This window comes from Natator depressus, chromosome 6 (assembly GCF_965152275.1).
Source record: "Natator depressus isolate rNatDep1 chromosome 6, rNatDep2.hap1, whole genome shotgun sequence".
NCBI classification, from domain to species: domain Eukaryota; kingdom Metazoa; phylum Chordata; order Testudines; family Cheloniidae; genus Natator; species Natator depressus.
In genome coordinates this window covers 30047106-30067389 of record NC_134239.1, presented here as the reverse complement: position 1 = coordinate 30067389, position 20284 = coordinate 30047106, and the positions used below count along the sequence as shown (strand labels likewise).

The 20284-nt window shown below is 45.2% G+C and overlaps 1 protein-coding gene across 11 annotated transcripts in view; it reads right to left on the bottom strand.

Annotated features, from left to right (window-relative positions):
• ABCC8 (ATP binding cassette subfamily C member 8) overlaps positions 1-20284 on the bottom strand; it is a 138113-nt gene that overhangs the window by 59108 nt on the left and 58721 nt on the right. For 7 of the 11 annotated variants that reach the window (XR_012639854.1, XR_012639853.1, XM_074954916.1 and 4 more), the window contains exons 12-16: positions 17287-17432; positions 8686-8791; positions 8342-8452; positions 6122-6197; positions 5928-6033 (exon numbers count right to left, since the gene is read on the bottom strand). Coding sequence is in view for 9 of the 11 variants with exons in the window: in XM_074954916.1 (XP_074811017.1) it covers positions 5928-6033; positions 6122-6197; positions 8342-8452; positions 8686-8791; positions 17287-17432 (545 nt within the window). In the remaining 2 variants the exon portion in view is untranslated. The remainder of the gene's footprint in view (positions 1-5927; positions 6034-6121; positions 6198-8341; positions 8453-8685; positions 8792-17286; positions 17433-20284) is intronic. The other 4 variants (XM_074954915.1, XM_074954917.1, XM_074954923.1 and 1 more) reach the window with 4 other exon arrangements.

The window sequence follows — 20284 nt, the reverse complement described above, 5'->3', positions numbered from 1 at the left end:
ATAGGGCCATATTCCAAGCATTACAGCTGTGACCACTGCATCTAGGGCCAAATTTTAAGATATTTAGGCATCTAGAGATGCAGATAGATGCTTAGTGGGAGTTTCAAAAGTGAGTAGGCACTTCACTCCCATTGAAATCAATGGGAATCATACATTTTCTCTTTAATATATATGAAGGATAGACCTTCCAATTTCATTAGAGCAATGTCCTTGTGGGAAAGAATGTGGAGCGATGGAATTAACAGTTATTTTGTAATGTGAGTTACTGGAGCCAAGAATTGCCCTGTACTGTAACAAAGCCCATACTAACCTGCATGGCACATATCACTGCCTGAGCTAGTACAGCAAATGATGCTGATTTTTTGATGAGATTACCCTCTTTGAACCTGAGGCCTTGCCTACACTGGCAAGTTTCTGCACAGTAAAGCAGCTTTCTGCACTGTAACTCTCGAGGTGCACACGCTGCCAAGCCACTTAGCGCACAGAAACTGTGCCGTTACAGTGCTGTAAAAAAAACACCCCGACGAGAGGTGTACAGCTTTCTGCGCTGGGGGTAGTGCGCCGCAGTGCCAGTGTAGACACCCTGGTTGATTACAGAGCTGTGATTGGCCTCCGGGAGGTGTCCCACAATGCCTGTTTTTGCCTCTCTGGTCATTGGTTTGAACTCTACTGCCCTGCCCTCAGGTGACCAACCATCACCCCACCCTGTAAATTCCTTTGAAATTTTGAAAGTCCCCTTCCTGTTTGCTCGGTGATGCATGCAGTGGTCTCAGCACATCTTTCCAGGAGGCCATGCCTGCTCCACACCTCAGGCGATCCCCGAGCTGCTGGACCTCATCAGCGTTTGGGGAGAGGAGGCTGTCCAGTCCCAGCTGCGCTCCAGCCGTAGGAATTATGATACCTACGGACAGATTTCACGATGCATGACAGAAAGGGGCCATGATCAGGACACACTGCAGTGCTGGGTCAAAGTGAAGGAGCTGCAGAACGCCTACCACAAGGTGCGGGAGACAAACCACCACTCCGGTGCTGTGCCAATGAGCTGCCAGTTCTACAAAGAGCTGGACGTGATACTTGATGATGACCCCACCTCCACTGTGAAGGCCACTGTGGATACTTCGGTGGCTCGCGTGCCAGTCCAGAGTGGAGCGAGCCAGGAGGAGGAAATCTTGGATGAGGATGTGGAGGGGAGGGGGACCCAGAGGCAGAGGATGACTTGGAGGTCAGAGCTGCATGCAGCCAGGAGCTCTTCTCTACCCTGGAGGAGGCTAGCCAGTCACAGCTGTCGGAGCTTGGCAAAGTGCAAACAGGAGAGGAGGCCCCTGGTAAGTGGCTTTGATTTTGGGAACCACCGAAGCGAGTTGTTGGGGGCAGGAGAGTTGCAGAAAGCAGGCTTGTGTTTGTTTGATCCGCGTACCACCACATGCCTAGTTTGAGTGGTGGAACAGGCTGTTGATTGACTCCCTCACTTCACGGAGATCTCCAGGAAACTCTCGTGGAGATACTGGACAATCCACTGCTGCAGGTTCTTTGGCAGAGCTGCTTTGTTTCTTGCCCCATTAATGGTAACTTTCCTGCACCACTGTGCCATCACTGGGGCGGGGACCATTGCTGCACACAGATGAACCACATAAGGGCCAGGGCAGAAGCTGCAGTCTTCGAGAAGACCCTCCCTTGATTCCCTGCTCACCCTCAGCAGCGAGATATCTTCCATAATGAACACAGCCTGTGGAAAATGTGGGGACAGGAATGATTATCAGGCATCCCCTACAGTGTTGGATCTCCCCAAGAGCCATGCGCCCAGTGTACAGTAGGGTCCAGGAACACTGATTTACCCTGCCCCTGCAGCTACTCACCATTTTAGGGGGCTTGTAGTTCATGCGTGCTTGCCTGGGGTCAGCCAGTTAGTGACAGGTATGTGAATAGTGTCTTTGTTTTAAATCACTGAATCAGTGGTTTGTGTGTTGCAAACAGTACTGCTTCTGTAAAATGTTGCATTTTGGCTTCACGGAGATGACCTTGAGAGCCCAGCCTCCCTCTTTGCTATAGCCAGCTGAACGGGACAGCAAGAAGAGGGACCGAAAGGTGAACGCAGCACGCCAGAATGAAGCTATGGAGTGGCTCTTACACGTTATGGAGTGCCAAGCTGACACGCTCCAGGAGATACTAGCACTGCGAACTGAGCAGCTCCGTGCCCGCCCTCCTCTGCAGCTGCTGTCACAAAACACTCTTTCCCATGCGCCCCCCCCAGACACTGCCAACACACTCTTATCAACCTCCTGGCTCCAGTCTGTACCCACTGCATTCCACTCCTCCCCTGTCACAATCCAGCACTGTGGACTTCACTAACCACTGCACTCAACACCCATCCCTCTGCAGTTTGGCCCTGCTGAAGTACTCCAAAGGAGAAGGTTGGATATGATCCCTAAACATACACAAATCTTTAACTGTCCCGGGACCCCACCTCCTCCTGGGACCTTCCCTTCCCTCATATTGATATCCTCAGTGCTGATTTTTTTATTTTTTTTTGGTCTCTCTCCTCCATTTGTTTTTTAATAAAAGAATTGTGTTGATTTGAAAACAATCTTCATTCTATTAATTGAAAGCAAACAGAGCCCTGCAAAGCAACAGACAATTATCTTAAACCTTCATAGTGCATCGTCTGCACCAATCACAATCACCTCCTAGCACTACAAGCACTGCACTCCTGAGCATAGCAACAAATATTAGTGGCTTTCAGCTTCAAATTGCTGCCTCAAGGCATCCCTGATCCTTATGGCCCGGTGCTGTACCCTTCTAATAGCCTGGTCTCTGGCTGTTCAAATTCAGCCTCCAGTTACTGAGCCTCAGCGGTCCAGCCCTGAGTGAAGCTTTCACTCGTCCCTTCACAAATATTTTGGAGCGTACAGCATGCGGCTATAAGCATTGGAATATTGTCATCAGACAGGTCCAGCTTCCCATAGAGGCAGCACCAGTGGGCCTTTAAATGGCCAAAAGCACACTGAACAGTCATTCTGCACTGGCTCAGCCTATTGTTGAACCACTCCATGCTGCTGTCAAGGTGCCCCATGTATGCCTTCATAAGCCACAGCATTAAGGGGTAGGTGGGGTCTCCGAGGATCACAATGGGCATTTTGACTTCCCCTACAATTCTCTTCTGGTCCGGAAAGAAAGCCCCTGCCTGCAGCTTCCTGAACAGGCCACTCTTCCGAAAGATGCATGTGTCATGCACCTTTCTGGACCAGCCTGCGTTAATGTCCGTGAAATGCCCACGGTGATCCACAAGCACCTGGAGAACCATAGAGAAATACTCCTTCTGACTAATGTACTCGGTAGCTAGGTGGTCTGGTGCCAGAATTGGAATATGCGTGCCATCTATCACCCCTCTGCAGTTAGGGAAGCCCATTTTTGCAAAGCCACTCACAATGTCACGCACGTTGCCCAAAGTCTCAGTCTTTTGGAGCAGGATGCGATTAATGGCCCTGCACACTTCCATCAACACAAGTCCAGCGGTTGACTTTCCCACTCTGAACTGGTTAGCAACCGATCGATAGCAGTCTGGAGTAGCCAGCTTCCACAGTGCAATCGCCACGCGCTCCTCCAGTGACAGGGCAGCTCTCATTCTCATGTCCTTGTGCCGCAGGGCTGGGGAGAGCTCATCACACAGTCCCATGCATGTGGCTTTCCTCATCTGAAAGTTCTGCAGCCACTGCTCATCATCCCAGACCTGCATGATGATGTGATCCCACCCCATCACTCAGTGCTTGTTTCCCGAGCCCACTGTGGTCAACACCTCCATGAATGCCACAAGCAATCTCATGTCGTAGCTACTACGCGTGGTGAGATCAATGTTGCACTCCTCTTGCCTTTGTCGTTTAAGGAATAACTCCACTGCCACTCGTGACATGTTAGTCAGAGTGAGCAGCATACTGGTCAACAGTTCGGGATCCATTCCTGCAGACCGAAGAGGCAAAGCGCGCAGTACACAAACCGTTGAAAGATGGTGCCAAATGTGGACGGAAGCACAGGGATTGCTGGGATGTGAAGCAATGCATCATGGGGCATTGGGACAGGACTTAGGATGCCCTGCGACCTCCCTCCACCTTCCCACAACTCTTAGGTGGCAAAAGATGAAGAGCTTCTCTGTGGGATAGCTGCCCAGAGTGCACTGCTCCAAATACCGCTTGAAGTGCCGCAAGTGTGAACACGCTATTGCGCAGGCAGCTGACAGTGTGAACACACAACAGCAGTTTCCCTTCAGTGCTCTCTGAGCGGTGCTGTAACTGCTGGCGCTGTAACTCTGCCAGCGTAGACATCCCCTTAGAATCTGCCTGGCCAGAAACTAGGGCGGTCTTATCAAATCAGTGCAGCTCCCATCTGGTAGCTGTACTGCAGGTGTGCACAATTTATATACAACTGAAGCCAACACTCAAACCGGGACCCCTGCAGAATGTTCTACAGACGGTGGTTCTGAAAGATGAGAAAAGAATCTCGCCCTTGGGAAGTCAGTAGGAGCTGTGCTAAGGTTGTTTCAGTTGGAAGCTCCTGTATACACATGCGACAGATAGCAAAGCAAATGTGATAACTGCTGGATTTGAACTTGTCATACTTTGGCACAATGGGATAAAAGAAATTGCAACGAGTCATGACCTTTACACTGTTATTGAGCACATACTTGGTCAACAAGCCAGTACTATTTATAAACAGTCTGATAAGACTCATAATTTCGTCTGCTTTAGTTTAGAATCTGCAGTGAAAACAACATTTTTAATGATATTTTTAACTAAAATATTTACAGTTTTACTGAAATGGAGTTATTTCAGCTAATCAGAGTGAAAGGACGCTGTACAGCTGCTGATGCATAACTTTCTTGTGGTTATACTCTGGTTTCTCTCCAAAGCTGTGTGGCCTAATAGACAGAGCACTGGACTAAAACTCCGGAGACCTGCTTTCTATTCTTGGCTCTGCCAACAGCCTGCTGGGCGACCTTGCGCAATCCACATCACCTATCAGTGCCTCAGTTTCCCAACCTGTAAAATGGGGATAATGCTATTGACCTCCTTTGTAAAGCACTTTGAGCTAGGTATCATCAATTATGAAAAAGAATATCACTCTGATTGGCTGAGGGTGAAGTTACTTCTCTGAAACAGTGCAGTATGTAAAATCCCTGTTCATTGATTGGCTGAGAATCATTATTAGCCAATCAGAGTGTCCTATAACTGCATGGTTGTTCCTTAATTCCCAGTCACTTGAAAGAAAAATTATTAATATCTGCTAGATTCCTCTGCAACTTGTCCATAGACTTCATGCAAGCAATTGTACCTTAAAGAGTTTTAGGACACAGTGCCTAGTAAAACTGAGAAAAAAAAAATCTATTCTTGCAATAAGCCCAAGATGAAAAACATTCACACACATTTCTCTGATCATGAGCAGAGATGGTGGGATGTTACTGAAAATCTTATAAAAGCATAGTATACAGTACATTAATTGAAATTTGACTTGATATTTAAAAGACCAGACTGACTATCCCTTATTCAAGTTTTGGGGTGCAGTCGCTTTCTCTCTGCATTGCCCATACAAAAGCCAGACATAATAATAGCCTGCCCTTGTGGGAGCACAGGAACAACTTCTTCTGTGTCCCCTTGAGAATGGCATATGGACAAGACTATGCTCCCCCAGCATGGCCCACAAAGCAGGCCAGGTGCATCTGGGAAGTATCCTGAGCACATTGTGATTTATCCAATACCTAGGATGCGAGACTACGGATGAGACATGGTGACCTTTAGGACTAACTTCTCCCCTTGGATACATGTCCACAACACGCACGGAATTCACAAGAGCTGTGTACGTGGCTCTGAGGGTAGAATCTGGCCCTTTTCTGACCTATTACCATTCAGCACAAACATGAAATCTTTAAATAAAGTTACCTGTTCCAGAATACGTTCCCGGAAGTCTTCTGCATCTCCCCAAGTGTCGCAAGCAAGAGTGAAGACTTACCACAGCCCACCTGTCCTACGATCATTGTTAACTGACCTGGGAGAGTGGGAAGCATATTTGAGGTTCTGATTACTAGACATTTGCTGAACATGTGTTATTCTATACATCTGCTGTGGTTTTTTACCTTGAGGGATTCGGATATCAATGTTGGACAATGCTGCAGATCCTTCTGGTGTCCAGGTGAAAAATCCATTTGTGATCTATAGCAATATGTTGAGAAATGAAAAATGGAAAAACAACCCCACCGTCAGGACACACCTGTTTGTTTTTGGCGTATGAGAGAAACATCTGTTGTCATCCTTACATTGGACATGGGACCAGAGGTTGCCTCTGCTCAAAGAAGAGAAGCTGAGGCTTTCAGTGCCTGATTTTCAAAAAAGGGCCTCTTTTTCTGTGTCTGATACTCTGCACCCATGTGACTGCGAGAGCTGGTTGAAAAATGGTGAAAAGCTTTTGTGAAAAGTTTTTGAATTATTGTGTGAAACAATTCTGATGAAATTCTGAAAATTAAAATAATTTAACCCGCTCTTTATGTGCAGGTGTCAGCCTTCATGTAATTCTACTACAAATTCTGCAGCTTACCTTGTGGGTTTGCCACATTTTAAGTGTTAGGATTATATCAGCATGCAAAACATGGGTGACATTCATCCCTGTGCAGAGAGCAAGCACAAGGTCTATGTATCACTTAAATGGTTCAGGGGCCTTGGCTGCTCTCTGTAGACCCCAGAATGTCACTCTTTTACATAACTACAGTCAGAGTCCCACGTATAATAGGCTTACAGAATTTTCCACATAATACATCTTCTGAAGCAGAAATTAAGTATTGCTGCCAATAGTCACTCTTACGTTATTTTCTTTTGTGTTTCTTATGTATAATTCTCTGCCAGGTTTTGTGGTAACTTTTTCCCTCACCCGGATTTATCTGATCCTTTCTTCACTCCTTTTAAAAATTACTGTAGAGTAGTGCTCCAGGGCTTTAACTGGAGTGAAGCTTTCCTGCGACACTCTGATAAATGGGGACTTGCGAGCAATTTTCCAGCACGGTAGATAAATTGGGCTGATTGTCCTCTCTTACTGAGTGCGAAGCAGGAATGACTCCACCAAAGAAGCCAACAGGTTTGCAGCGATGTAAGAGCTCAGAGTCTGGCCCAGCATATTTGGACCTGGGAAAGAGGTAGAATGGGGCATCTTTTTGTGTTGGCTTGCAACTTCCACAGGGGAAAAGTGACATTTGTTACCTTGGGGAGCCACCAGGAAAAAATGAGAGAAAGGCTTTGGGGTCCTTCCCTGTCTCTCTAGAAGAAAGGCAGCAGCCAAGGAATCCTCACTTGAAAAAGAGACTCCCCGGGGAAAGGAACAGCAAGGAACTGCCTGGGACGAAAGAGAAGCCAGGAACACCAGGGGCTTGGGAGCAGCCCTGGGTCACCTTGTGAGAATGGTGACAGCTGAGGGAGCCAAAGATTACAGTTGCTGGCAGCTGGCCCTTGATCAATTTTTTTTTCTACCCTATTTGCAGTCAAGTCCTGCATCCATAGTCTCTGGCTATATCACTACCGTTCCAGTGTCCTGGGGGCTGCAAAATTCTCTCTCTTGTCTCAGCGCTGCCTGATGTTCCTTTCCCCAGAAAGAGTTGATCTCTGAGAAGGAGCCTATCTTCCTGGCAGTCTGCCCCATGCTAGAAGGGCTCAAGGACTCAAAAATCAGAACAGTAATCCCATTTCACCTCTGAGCAGAGTCAGGATATGTACTGGATTCTTCCGAGTGTAAAAGCTAATGCACTAACCAGTTGTCCTACTTAGTCCCTTTAGTAGTAAATGAACTGGCACAGATATCACTCATTTTGTTGTGTCAGGGATGCACGTGCTGTCGCAGACAGGCTAAATAAATAACTCCATCATTATAACAGGTATCAACGTTTGTTACTGCCAGACAGTTCTATAGCAAGTCAGACACATCCATCTTTAAAGTGGATTGAGGGCTTCCAATCCTTTCTTTGGAGAAGCTGGAGGTTTTTGTTTTGAGGTCAGGGCTAATTGTTCAAAAACACATGAAATGTAGAAGGGCTGAAGGAGTTTTAAGGAGGACATACACACAACTATTCAAAAGCAATAAATTGAAAATCAATTCAGCAATCTGTTCTCTACTTGAAGCAAAATGGATGGCAACAGCTTCTTCAGGAAACAGTGGGGATAAAAAATTACTCTTTGCTTTTGGTTTCTTTAAGTGGAATTAGGTGTCTGGCAGCTCTAGATTATCCAATAATTTTTGAACTTGTAGGAGTTTGAGAATGATTATTAGTCAAATTTAGTAACAGCATTATTAGAAAGAGTGACCTTAATATCACCTTTACACAAAAATCATCTCCTTCTGTGATGTTAACAGGTCTTCTCATGTGAGAGCTGTAATTGTTCCAGTCTTCTCTCGCAGGCCTCTTACGGTTAACAACTCTGAGGGGCTGTGCAAGATCAGGAAGACAGAAATACATGGTGAATGGTGATGGGACCAGGAGCGTGTCTTCAAAACACTCATGCTATGATCTACAGGAAACAGGATATTAAGATGAATTTTTGCAAATACAGCCATTAATTAGTAGGAAGCGGACAAGATTATTGGAGTGATCTGCCAGGAATTAGCAAGGGGAGTAAATCAGTCCACCCACACAGTGTACAACTTAACATTACTACTTACAACCACCTGGTATTTGCTGTGGTTGTCTGCATTTCTTGACTCTGAACATTTATCATGCTCTTCTCCAATTTCTTCACTTGATAAAAATTCACTCAGTTTCTGCACACTGAAAGCAGAGAAAAGGGATTTGGCAGAATGTAGAATGCAAAATTTTTGATCAGTGCAATGTTCATTAGAGGATACCCACTGCAGTGCCTCAGCTATTCACTTTACTGGGTGGCTTATACATTTGTTCTCTATAAAAATATGCAGTAAGGGATGTTTCTGCAGTGAAATTTAAAAACTGTGCAGTGTTCTCTATCACAATCAATGACTTCGTAATGATTATTTTAGATCCTTCTTGGGTCCTTCTTCTACTCACACCGTCAGTGTCTAGGAAGGAGAAATTAGGACAAAATATTTCTTTAGTTTAAACAATGAGACAGAGATTAAACTTAATCACAGCTCATTTTTGATGCCACACGCTAAAGCAAAACCATTAATAGGTCACTTAAATTAATGAAGTGCCACACAATTAGTCCTGAGCAAACTGACAAGAATTAGGACCTCGAGAGAGTCTGTTTTACTTCCAATGGCCCAAATTCATCTATTGTGTCAGCTTCAGAGATGAATTTAGCCCACTATGGCACTAAGGATGAATCTGTCCCAGTGTGTTTACAGAGGCAGACCTGCCTAACAAATACAATTGTAAAAAGAATCCTGGAGACCAGCATTAAAGAAGAATGAACAAAATACTCCTTGAATATTTAACATTTAGTTTGTTAGGAGGCTAAATATCTTTATCCTACCACAGCCCATGATGTTGACTCTCCTGTGTGCCTGCACATGCTTTACAGTGTCCATCCATGTAAACTGCTAAGACAATAGGCAAATCCATTCTGCAGCACTAGAATAATGGGTTAAATCCTGAACAACTCAATACCAAAAAGGACTGTGACAAAAGGGAAGGAGTTCAAATAGCAGCAACCAAAATGAGGAGGTGCTGGAGGTACCGATCACGGCTGGTCCACATCATTTTGGCACCTGAGGCGCGGAGCTCAAATGATGCCCCCATGCCCCCTCGCTTGGGCCAAAACTTTGAAAGGTCTCAATTCTGCCTTCTTCCTGTTCTACTCCTCTCATGGTACTGCTCTGCTACCTACCCCAATAAAGGAGAACTAACAACTTAAAATGCCTTGTTCAAAAATTTTAAGTAACACTTAACTTTCAAACACCTGAACAGCAAATGTAACTTTTCTTGTCTGCATAGTAAACACTGGCATTTTTAATCTGTTTCAATAATCAAAGTGGTGCTTTCAGTGTCTTCTTGGTTGCAAAGATTTGAACTGCTTCTTGCTGAAGGTCCACAATCTGGGCCAGCTCATGCTCTATTGAGATGGTTGCAAGGCCGAGCAGCCTCTCCTGTGTCAGTGTGGAGTGTAGATGTGTTTTTATTAACTTCAGCTTGAAGAAGCTGTGTTCTCCACTGGCAACTGTTACAGGAAGCGTTAGAAGTGTGCGCAAAGCAACAAAAGCATTTGGAAAGAGGGTGGTCATCTTATTTGTGCACATATATTCCAGAACAGCCTTTGGAGTTGATCCTGCTGAAATGTATCTTGAAAGGGCTTTCAGTTCATCACCTAAATCACTCGCATCAATATCGCGCATGTCATCATGTGTCAACACTGTCTCTAGTGCCCTGCATTGCTGGTGTAGGTCTTCTTCAGGTATAGTGCGGAGCTTTGGAATATCTTACAACATCCCAAATATACTGCTGTGTTCCTTGAGCTGCATGAAACGTTCTTCAACTGACTGTATTGCACAATCTAGCACCTGGTTAAAGAATTCAACTTTGAATTGTTGTTTGGAGTCTCTTATGGGATTATCCAGTGCCTTGTAATCAAAATGCCTTCTTCTTCGGTGACTTGTATTCTTGAAGACTGTAGGTATGACTTTGCTTTGTCCAGTTGTTCCATTGCTCCAGATATATGGAGGCAAACACCTTGGAGTCTCTTGCTTACAACATTTATTTCAAATAGTTTGTCATGCCACAACACTAAGCCACACAGAAATTTGAAGTTATGTATGTTTCTGGTGATTCCATTTCCCTCTGCCCCTGTTCTCCCACAAACAGTTCCTGTCATAGCATTATCCTCCATAATGGCAACTATGGCATCCTCTATCTTCCCAATTTGGTGTTTGATAGGCTTTATCGCCTCCACTCAACTTTCCCATTGTGTGGCACTCAGTGGTTTCAGTGTTAGAGAGGATGTTCCCAGATGTTGCTTCAAAATTTGCCATTGATGAGTTGATGCAGAGAAAAATACATAGATGCTTTGAATTACATTAAAAAATTCAGCAGCCTCACTAGAAGCTGATGCTGCATCACTGACCACCAAGTTCAACGAACGAGAACTGCATGGGACAAAAAAAGCTCGAGGGTTTAACTCTTGGATCCATGTCTGCACTCCTCTGTTCTTTTCTCTCATGTTGGCACCATTATCGTAGCCCTGACATCTCATGTCAGCTATCGCAATTCCGGGATCTTCCAGCTTTTTAAGAAGCACATTTGTCATACCAGCTCCTGTAGTATCATCAATGTCAATAAATTCTAGAAAATACTCTCTGAAAGTCACCATTGCAGGGACATTTTCACTAGGTTCTGTTGTTGTTACAAAACACACCATTAAAGTAATTTGTTCCATATGGCTGATGTCAGGTGTGCAGTCCAGAATAACAGAGTAATATCTTGCTGACTTCAGATCTGCCACAATCTTCTGTTTGACTTTTGTTGCCAGTAACCATATGATCTCATTTTCAATTGTTTTTCCCAAGGTAGTGTTGTGTGTACATTTCTTGGGTGGTGACTCTTCTTAGATGCTGGAGTATAGCATCAAACTCAACCATCAGCTCCACAGTTTTAAGGAAGTTTCCATTGTTTGGCACATACAGCTGATCTGAAGTGTCACGCAGTGCTAGGTTTTGGGAAGCAAGCATTCTTACAATGACAATGAGCCTTTTCAGAACATTTTGCCAGTAAAGAGACTCTGATGCAATCTTCTCTTAATGCTGATCATCTATGGTGGCCTTTAACCTTAGTCTCATCTAAAGCTCTTTCCACCTATGGAATGCTCTCTCGTGATTTGCTGCCTTCTCATGGCATGCCAGATTTCTAGCCAGATTTTTCCAGTCCTTTGTTCCTGTAGAACCCAATGTGGCTGGAACATTAGACTGGAAGAGTCTGCAACAAAAACAGGATGCAGCATTCTGGGTTTTTGAGTACATAAGCCATGGCCTCTCCACTTTGTCACCATTGGGGATTTCACGCCAGTAATGTGTTGGATAGAAATGTCTATTTTCATTGTCTTTGGGGAACATGAAGTTTTTCACTTGCTGTGGCCCATGCAGTACGAGGAAGTCCCTCAGGCTACTGCTCAAGTGAGTCCACAGTCCTGGATCATCTAGACTTAAGGAACTAAACTCAGCAGCAGCTGTTTCTTGCGCCTCCACCACACTCTTCTCTGATCTACGCTTTCCTTCAGGAATGTGCATGGTTACATCCATTTGAGATGGAGATATGGATGCTGCAGTAGCTGCCAGGTCACCTGCACTCTGAGTAACTGGAAGATCAGGCATCTCCTCACACATTCTCACTGGGGCCGGAAGGCTCACCGTGAACAGATCTCAGGAGAGCTCCTTCCTGCTTAGATAGAAAAGCTTCCTTTGCCTTCTTTCTTCTTCTGAATGCTGCCCCAGAGGGGCGTTTTCTTCTTTTACTTATGACTGCTGTACTGTGCCAGCTATAGTGGCTCTCAACACTCAAGTGAAGGGGACAAATAAGCAGGCTGGTAGCAGGGCCTGAGTGAGGAAAGATATCAGCGTCTTAAGGGCCTAACTGGCTCCTACTACTTCAGTTGACTACCTGTTCTCCTCAAGTGGGTTCAGGGAAGCAGCAGAAACAGGAAGCTCTGTGAGAAGCCGGTGCTAATCAGTCCAGGCTCCTGGGGGTGCCAGAGAGATACATAAGAGGCTCCTCCTCTTCTCTCTCCCTGCAGCTCCTGCTGCTTTCTGTTATTCCCTCTCACCTTTTCTCCTGCCTGCCTGTTATGTCTCTTGTGCCCTCCTTCCTCCAGCACAGCACTCCACCATTTCTGTGCATCTAGAGAAGAGAGAATACATATGCCCCAGCAGCAGACACAATTTTCTACACTCTGGGTCCTAGTGGTCCCTCCCACTCAGGCCGCCTCAGTTTGCCTCATGGTAAGGCCAGCCCTGGTACCGATTTATGAAGGAGGACTGAAATAACTGATTTAAATATGTCTCTCGGCTCAATGGGAGCAAATGTGGGGAGCTACACTGACTGTGCCCTATTAGCATAGTGGGGTGCAAACCATGCCTTGGTGTGCCAGTCTCAGCAGGGGAGCCCTTGATGAGGATAGCAGGTGGTATTTCTACTGCACTCGCTCACTGCAGGTTCCTCCTTGGGAGGTTAGCTTTAGTTTCCTTTATGGACTCCACTGGAGCTCCACGTAGCAGGTTGATGCTCTGAATCAGTTCATCTGTGGCTGCCTTGGACACATTCCCTGCACGGCCACCACTGCCCGCTTTGGGATTGGTACAGGCCACCTGTGGGCTCCCCAATACAGAGGTGGTTGCTGGGCCCTGGTGCCAGCACAAATCCACCTGTCGACCTTGGGCAGCCTTCCTGTGGCCAAGGGACTGATGCAATAGTTTGCTTGACTAGGGAATGAATCTGGTCTAGTGGCAACAAGCATCTGAAGAATTTAAAAACCAAAGACGGGAATTAATTATCTAGTGAGGGGCAAAGGGATTTAGCTAGGAGTACTGACGGATACCAGGACAACAGTTCTCAATGCGGAGGTCTATGAGACCAAGGAAGGAGGTGGTAACATCCTGTCACTGACTATATTTATATCTAAACTGAACAAAGCAATAGAAAACAATGCTGGGGAGAATCCTGTCCTTTCAGTGGGGTGGACTAAATGATTTAGTAGAGATTTTCTAACTGACTGTGATGGGCCAAACTGTGGTTTTAACCCTTGTCCTGTGTAGGGGCTGGTGTGGAGCTGTACGCCCATTCTCCTTCTTGGGTAAATCAGGGAGAGACTGAGACAACCCCACCCCCCATGAGGCCTACCCCATGAGTACACAGACTACCTGGGCTGCATCATCCTTTAGAATAATGCTGCCTGCTTCCTCAGGGAGGTTAGCCTGCTCTGCAGACTGATGCAGAGGAAAGAGTGAGGAGCATGGCCCCTCTGGAGTGCTGTGTGTCTCTGGAGATGTGCAGTTCCCATGCTCGTCCATGGACAGGGACTGCAGATAGGACAGGCCCTTGTGCAGCTGCACTGGGAACGAAGGGTGAGAGGCTGCAAGCATGTTTTTCTTCTATATATACCCATGTAAAGCCATGTCACAACTGTACCTTCTGAGCCTATGTTTTGCCCTCTCTGATCCTTCTTAGATTTTGCATCAAGAGGGAGGTACTTTGAATGTCAACAGAGTTACCTCAGCACATGAGACAAGTCTTCTAACTACTAAGATGATTTCTAACTATCGGCTTATTCTCCTTCTCCTCCAACTGCTGCTACAGCTGCACATACCATCATATACGGTAACTTAATCCTGTGAAGAACGATGATGGCTTGCTTCCCGTGGCGTGACGCGGTTACATGCTTTTAAGTACTAAATGTATATGTGTTACAGTGTTGTGGCTGACACAGCAGTTTCACAAACTGAAGCTATAATTTCTGGATTTCGGATATCTCCACTAGGGATCTTATTTTTAACCATCAGATTGGACAGCTGGATTAGGCAATGGTGGTTATTTGCAGAGCTAATTGCACACGTGGTTTCATATGAATCCCACTCAGATACCAAATACCACAGTTGCTCCTATACACCCCCAGTGAGGAAAAGTTGCATAACTGTGCCCTTCGCTTTTTATGTCTTCTCTCCACCTTTTAGCAGTACACCAGTCAGCTGCTTGGTTTTATTTTTATACCAAACACCCTGCAGATTAAAACTGCTTTTTAAATAGACACTTCCGAAGTCCTCACCTTGTTAGTGGCCTTTCTGCCACTAGGGGGTAATTGCCTTTCTGAATCATAAACAGCCTCCCTTTCTAAATCATACTTGCCCTGTGAGGTTTATGGATCCCATATGGTACAAAAGCCTTGAAGCTGGACTGAGCCCAACATGAATTTAACTGACATTTGTTTTGACTGGGTCAGTGAAATCCACTATGATGCTTTTAATTCGGACATTAGCTGACGAATCAAAAAAGCTGTCAAGGTTATGAGAGAGGATACATTATCCTGCAGATCATTCTGTATTAAATATTCTGGCCAATGTTAACCTGCCTGGAGCTGTGAAATGGAAGTGTGAAGAGCCAACATCACTGCAATGTTGTCCCAGTTTGTGTTCCTCCTGGGCTGGTCCCACTCCTGGAACATATTTTGCTTCACTTAATCAGACAGTTTTTTTTCAGTTGCTGGCTATTTAACAAACAACAGGTGTTTGTTTAGAGGCCAGTTCAGGTTGTCCCAGAGACTGAAGAAAGCCAAATATACACTATCAGGTTATGTTACCTTTATCTGACCTATTGATAAGACGTTTATTAGTAGAAAGATGAAACAGAAGGGCACAATTAGAGCAAACAATTGATTTGTGTGCACTCAGCAGCTGTGTTTCCACAAGTAACAGAACAATGGACTCAGATTCTTACCACACGGACAGCAGGGAGGAAGGAGGACATGACAGTGTGGTTATGTAGTCTGAGCCTGTCCTGTCTACATTCCAAACAGGGCAATAACTTGGTAGCAAGAAGGCAATCAAATAGTAGCCAAGGGCACTGCTAACAAGAGTGACACATGGCTATCTGGGTCTTAATCTTACTTAATCAATTCCTGCCATTGTAGGCAGGTGCCTCAAGCACTGGTAAACCTCAGTTCCTCCTATTCTCTGCCTGTAGCACATAATAGTGGAGTCTCCTAAGGGCTGTAATACTTTGGTCTAATTTCATTTGTGTTCAGTTTAGTGCACAGGTTTTGGTGGCTTGTGATGGACAGGAGGTCAGACTAGATGATCTGGTGGTCCCTTCTGGCCTTAAATTCTATGCCTAATTCTGTTCGAAACATTTGTCCATGAACAGAAACCCTGTCATGAGGCAACCATGCCACTAACTGTTTACAAACTGTGAAAAGTTCTACAGCGGAATCATTAGTTGTGCCCAAATATGTGCTTGATGCAGCTGACAGGGTGGGGTGCTGTAAAGGCCATTGGAATCTCCATGATCCAGAGATGGATCCAATGCAGGCCACAAGCCCAGCTCGCCAACCTGTAGTAGTCCCCTGTGGGCTACTACACCGACTGGGAATTGCAGGAGAGGACTCTATTCCAGCCACTGCCCTTATACACTTGGAAGGAGGGTGTGCATAGAGCTGGCTACATTGCTGGATGATTTTGCCACACTGGAGGAATCCTCAGCTCTCTGTTTAAATTCCCTTTGCACTACTAGAATAGCACAAATAGAATTAAGCATGAGACAGGATCTGGCCCATTGCTTTGTTAAGGAACTATATGTAATGTCACAAAGAGGTAGAAAACATGAATTAATGTTTATAAAGCACTTTGTAGAGGATAAGTGCAAAGAATCATTTAATTCAATCCTGCAGTACTTGATCAGACAAAACCACCACTGAAATGAGTGGGAGTTTGGCTTGTTAAAGGCTGAAGTTTTAATTCTGCTATCACTATTGTTGGCCACAACACTCTCTTGCGTACAGCTGGCTATGAAATTGATGTGCCTTAACCGCATTAGCCTGATGAGCCGTTGGCTCAGGGGAACTTGGACTTTGACACTCATTAAGCACATTCATTATGAGAAAGAAATTCATCTGGTCCAGATTGAGAATTTATTCACTCAAATTTTTCCCTGTTGACTTCAAAATTTTTATTTTAAATTGTTCTATCACAGAGCTTTCCCTGCTAAAATCTAATTCTCCCTGGACTTACAGCCAGAATCAGGGAAAAAGAATTCAGCGCAAGTGATACACATTGATGTTCATGTGCTTTTGTGATTATTTTGTTCCCTTGCACATGTTTTTATGTGGGAGGGAGAGATATAGCTGATTTTAAACAAAAAAACCCAACCCTTAAATGAGCTTTTATCGCTTATTTCCTGTTTCTATATACACAGATGCATGCATGTGCATACACAAACAGAGCGCAGCATAGAATACACTGTAGCCACCACAGTGATGTTCATTTTACACAACAAAATCTATACAGTGGACCATACAATAATTTATTAACAGGCAAATCCTTATACTTTGCAGTAACGATCAACTGAAAATACGCAGGGCCAAATTCTCTGCTGGTGTAAATGGCTGCAGTATCAGGCTAGTTAGCTCCACTTCACCTAGTTCAGAGAATTTGGCCCACATATCATAACATGGGACAACACTTAAGGTAAGAGTCTGGAAAGCAATTTCCAAATAATGATGAAAAATAACCACAGCATTATTTTTGAATTATACATTGGGGAATTGAACAATAATGGCTCTCAAATGGAAGGAGGTTTCATCCAGCAACTCTTACCTGACCAGAGCTTTGACAGTAGATCTGACCACACTGGAGAGCAGGAACAGAGGGGTGACAAGAATGTGAAAGAGGGAGAGTGAGGCAAAGGCCACCGACGGAGAGAAGTCAGCATTTCCAGTCAGGTGGGCATGGACCACAAATGTCTACAAAGATACAATGATTACAGTCTTAAAAGAAGCAAATGTTTCACATTGCACTGTATTCTCCATCTTGTAATGGTCAGTTTATTGTTTTAATTGGGAAACATCATGCAACCAACCACTGCAGAGCTCCTCCTGACAGTCATTATATAGTTGTTACAATTTGCTGTTCATACATCAGTTATGTAAGAAGATTTTTATGGTCTCAGCTTTTGGTCTCATGTTGATGTAATTCCTTTCATCCAGTGGCAAGAGGCATAAATTTGGTTGTGTGATAAATAAAAAGAGACAAGCACACTAAGGGTCAGATTGTAGCATTTAACTACTAGTATACACACGGGTTGTTAATATGGAGCCACCCAACCATAGCAAGAGCTCCGGGAGGGATTGTGTCCGAGAGGTACTATCCCTCCCATAGTTCTGAAGTGAGAAGGGGGGACATGGACACTACTCCATCCCTTTGAATGGTGCAGCCTGCTCCCCGGGGCACCTTGCCAGCTCTATAGGCTAGCGTGTATGTGGGAGACAAGGTTCAGGGCTATGATAAATTGTGAAAGGGGCTGTAAGGGAGCAGTCCCAGTGCCCCAAGCACAGGGATTGTAGTTGTGCTTAGACACTGTGCAGTAAGTGAAAAGGACGGGAGGTGCCTTGCACCTCTTTCTCGTGGCCTCCTGTCCCCTACGCACCCATGCAAGGGCAGAGAATTGAGCTGCAGGAGCAAATAAACAAAAGAACAAAAAAGCAGGCAAGACCCATATATGCTTTAATGGTGAGATCATTGATGACTGAGAAAAAATAAAATTTGCTAGAATGGCACTTCAAATCATGTCACACTGTATACAGAATATCTAGTCCTGAATAACCAGATCCATAGTGGGCCATATTCTGAGCTCCTTGCACAGTTTTCAACCCAGTCTCATTCAAGCAAAGTCCCCCTGGGATTCTATTTTCTGATATTTATTGCATGAGCTCAGTAATTACTCCTCAACCTACAAATCATTAGGATCTTTCTCTCCTCAAGGCCTGGTCTACACCAAGCTTAAAAATTTTCCCCATTGTACTGGCACCATTTTAGCTCCATAGGTTTTAGTCCTATGCAGAGCATGAGTGCAGACAAGGTGCCAGTGATTTTACAACCATGTTTGTCTAGACTTGTTCTAAGCAGGGTTAGAGGATACAAAGATAAAAATGCCTGTGGGATTGTCTGCACTCATGCTTCCACTGTGACTACCACCAATGGAGCTGTGCTAAGGCTTCTGCCACTGTGGGAAAGGTTAAGAAAAAGCTTGGTGCACACACAGTCCCAGATCTGTGGTGAGTCTGGGAAGAATAAGGAGTTTTGTTCCATATAGTTCTGTTACTGTTGATTCAAAAGGCTTGACTTCAGTGGGAATGGGTTGGACCATTACCGAATCATAGTAATGTAGGTCTGGTGAGGACCTTTAGAGGTCATCTAATCCAGCCCCCTGGGGACGTAGGACCAAGTATGCCTACACCATCCCTGACACTTGTTTGTCTAACCTGTTCTTAAAAACCTCCAATGATGGAGATTCTACAAGGTTCCTTGGAAGCCTGTTCCAGAGCTTAACTATCCTTATAGTTAGAAAGTTTTTTCTAATATCTAATTTAAATCTTCCTTGCTGCAGATTAAGCCCATTACTTGTTATCTCACCTTCAGTGGCGATGGAAAACCGTTGATCATCGTCCCTCTTTATAAAAAGCCCTTAACGTATTTGAAGACTTATCAGTAAGGCTAAGATTTAATCATGGGTATTTTTAGTAAAAGTCATGGACAGGTCACGGGCAATAAAAAAAAAAAATTCACGGCCGGTGACCTGTGCATGACTTTTACTATATAAATACCCCTGACTAAAACTTAGCAGCTCCTGGGGCCCAGGGTGCTGCTGCTCTGGGGGGCCCCAGTACAGGGCTGCTGTGAGGGTCCGGGGGCCGATGGCTAGCCCCTGCACTGGCCACGGGGGCTAACTACCCCCCAGCCACCCCTGTTCCGAAGCCCCAGGGACCGCTGCTTGGGTGCTTCCCCTGGGTCAGCCACCTGAGTAGTGACTGGTGCAGCTGGCCCCAGGGAAGATCCCGGGACCACTGCTCGGACCCTCCCTCAGGGCTGACCCTGGGACCACTGCTCAGTCGGTGTGGCTGGCCCCAGGGCTACTCCAGCAGCGCCCGGTGCGGCAGGCCACAGGGCGCTCGAGCAGCTGGCTCAGGGATCAGCTGCACCGGCCATTGCAGCTACAAAAGTCACGGAATCCGTGACCTCTGTGACAGAATCGCAGTCTTACTTATCAGATCCCTCCTCAGTCTTCTTTTCTCAAGACTAAAACATGCTGTCCTCTGGACTCTCTCCAATTTGTCCACATCTTTCTAAAGTGTGGCACCTAAAACTGGACCCAGTACTCCGGGTGAGGCCTCATCAGTGCCAAACAGAGTGAACAATTGCCTCCCATATCTTACATACAACACTCTTGTTAATACACCCCAGAATGTATTCAACTTGTGATCCATGTTAAACCCAAGATCTTCTGCAGTACTACCACCTCACCAGTTTTTTCCCATTTTGTATTTGTACATCTGATTTCTCCTTCCCAAGTGTAGTACTTTGCATTTTTCTTTATTGAATTTCATCTTGTTGATTTCAGACCAATTCTCCCATTTGTCAAGGTCCTTTTGAATTCTAATCCTGTCTTTCAAAGTGCCTGCAATCCCTCCCAGCTTGGGGTCATACACAAATTTTATAAGCATACTCTCCTCTCCATTATCAAAGTCATTAATGAAAACACTGAATAGTACCAGACCCACGACTGATCCCTGAAGGACCCCACAAAATTTGTCCCCCC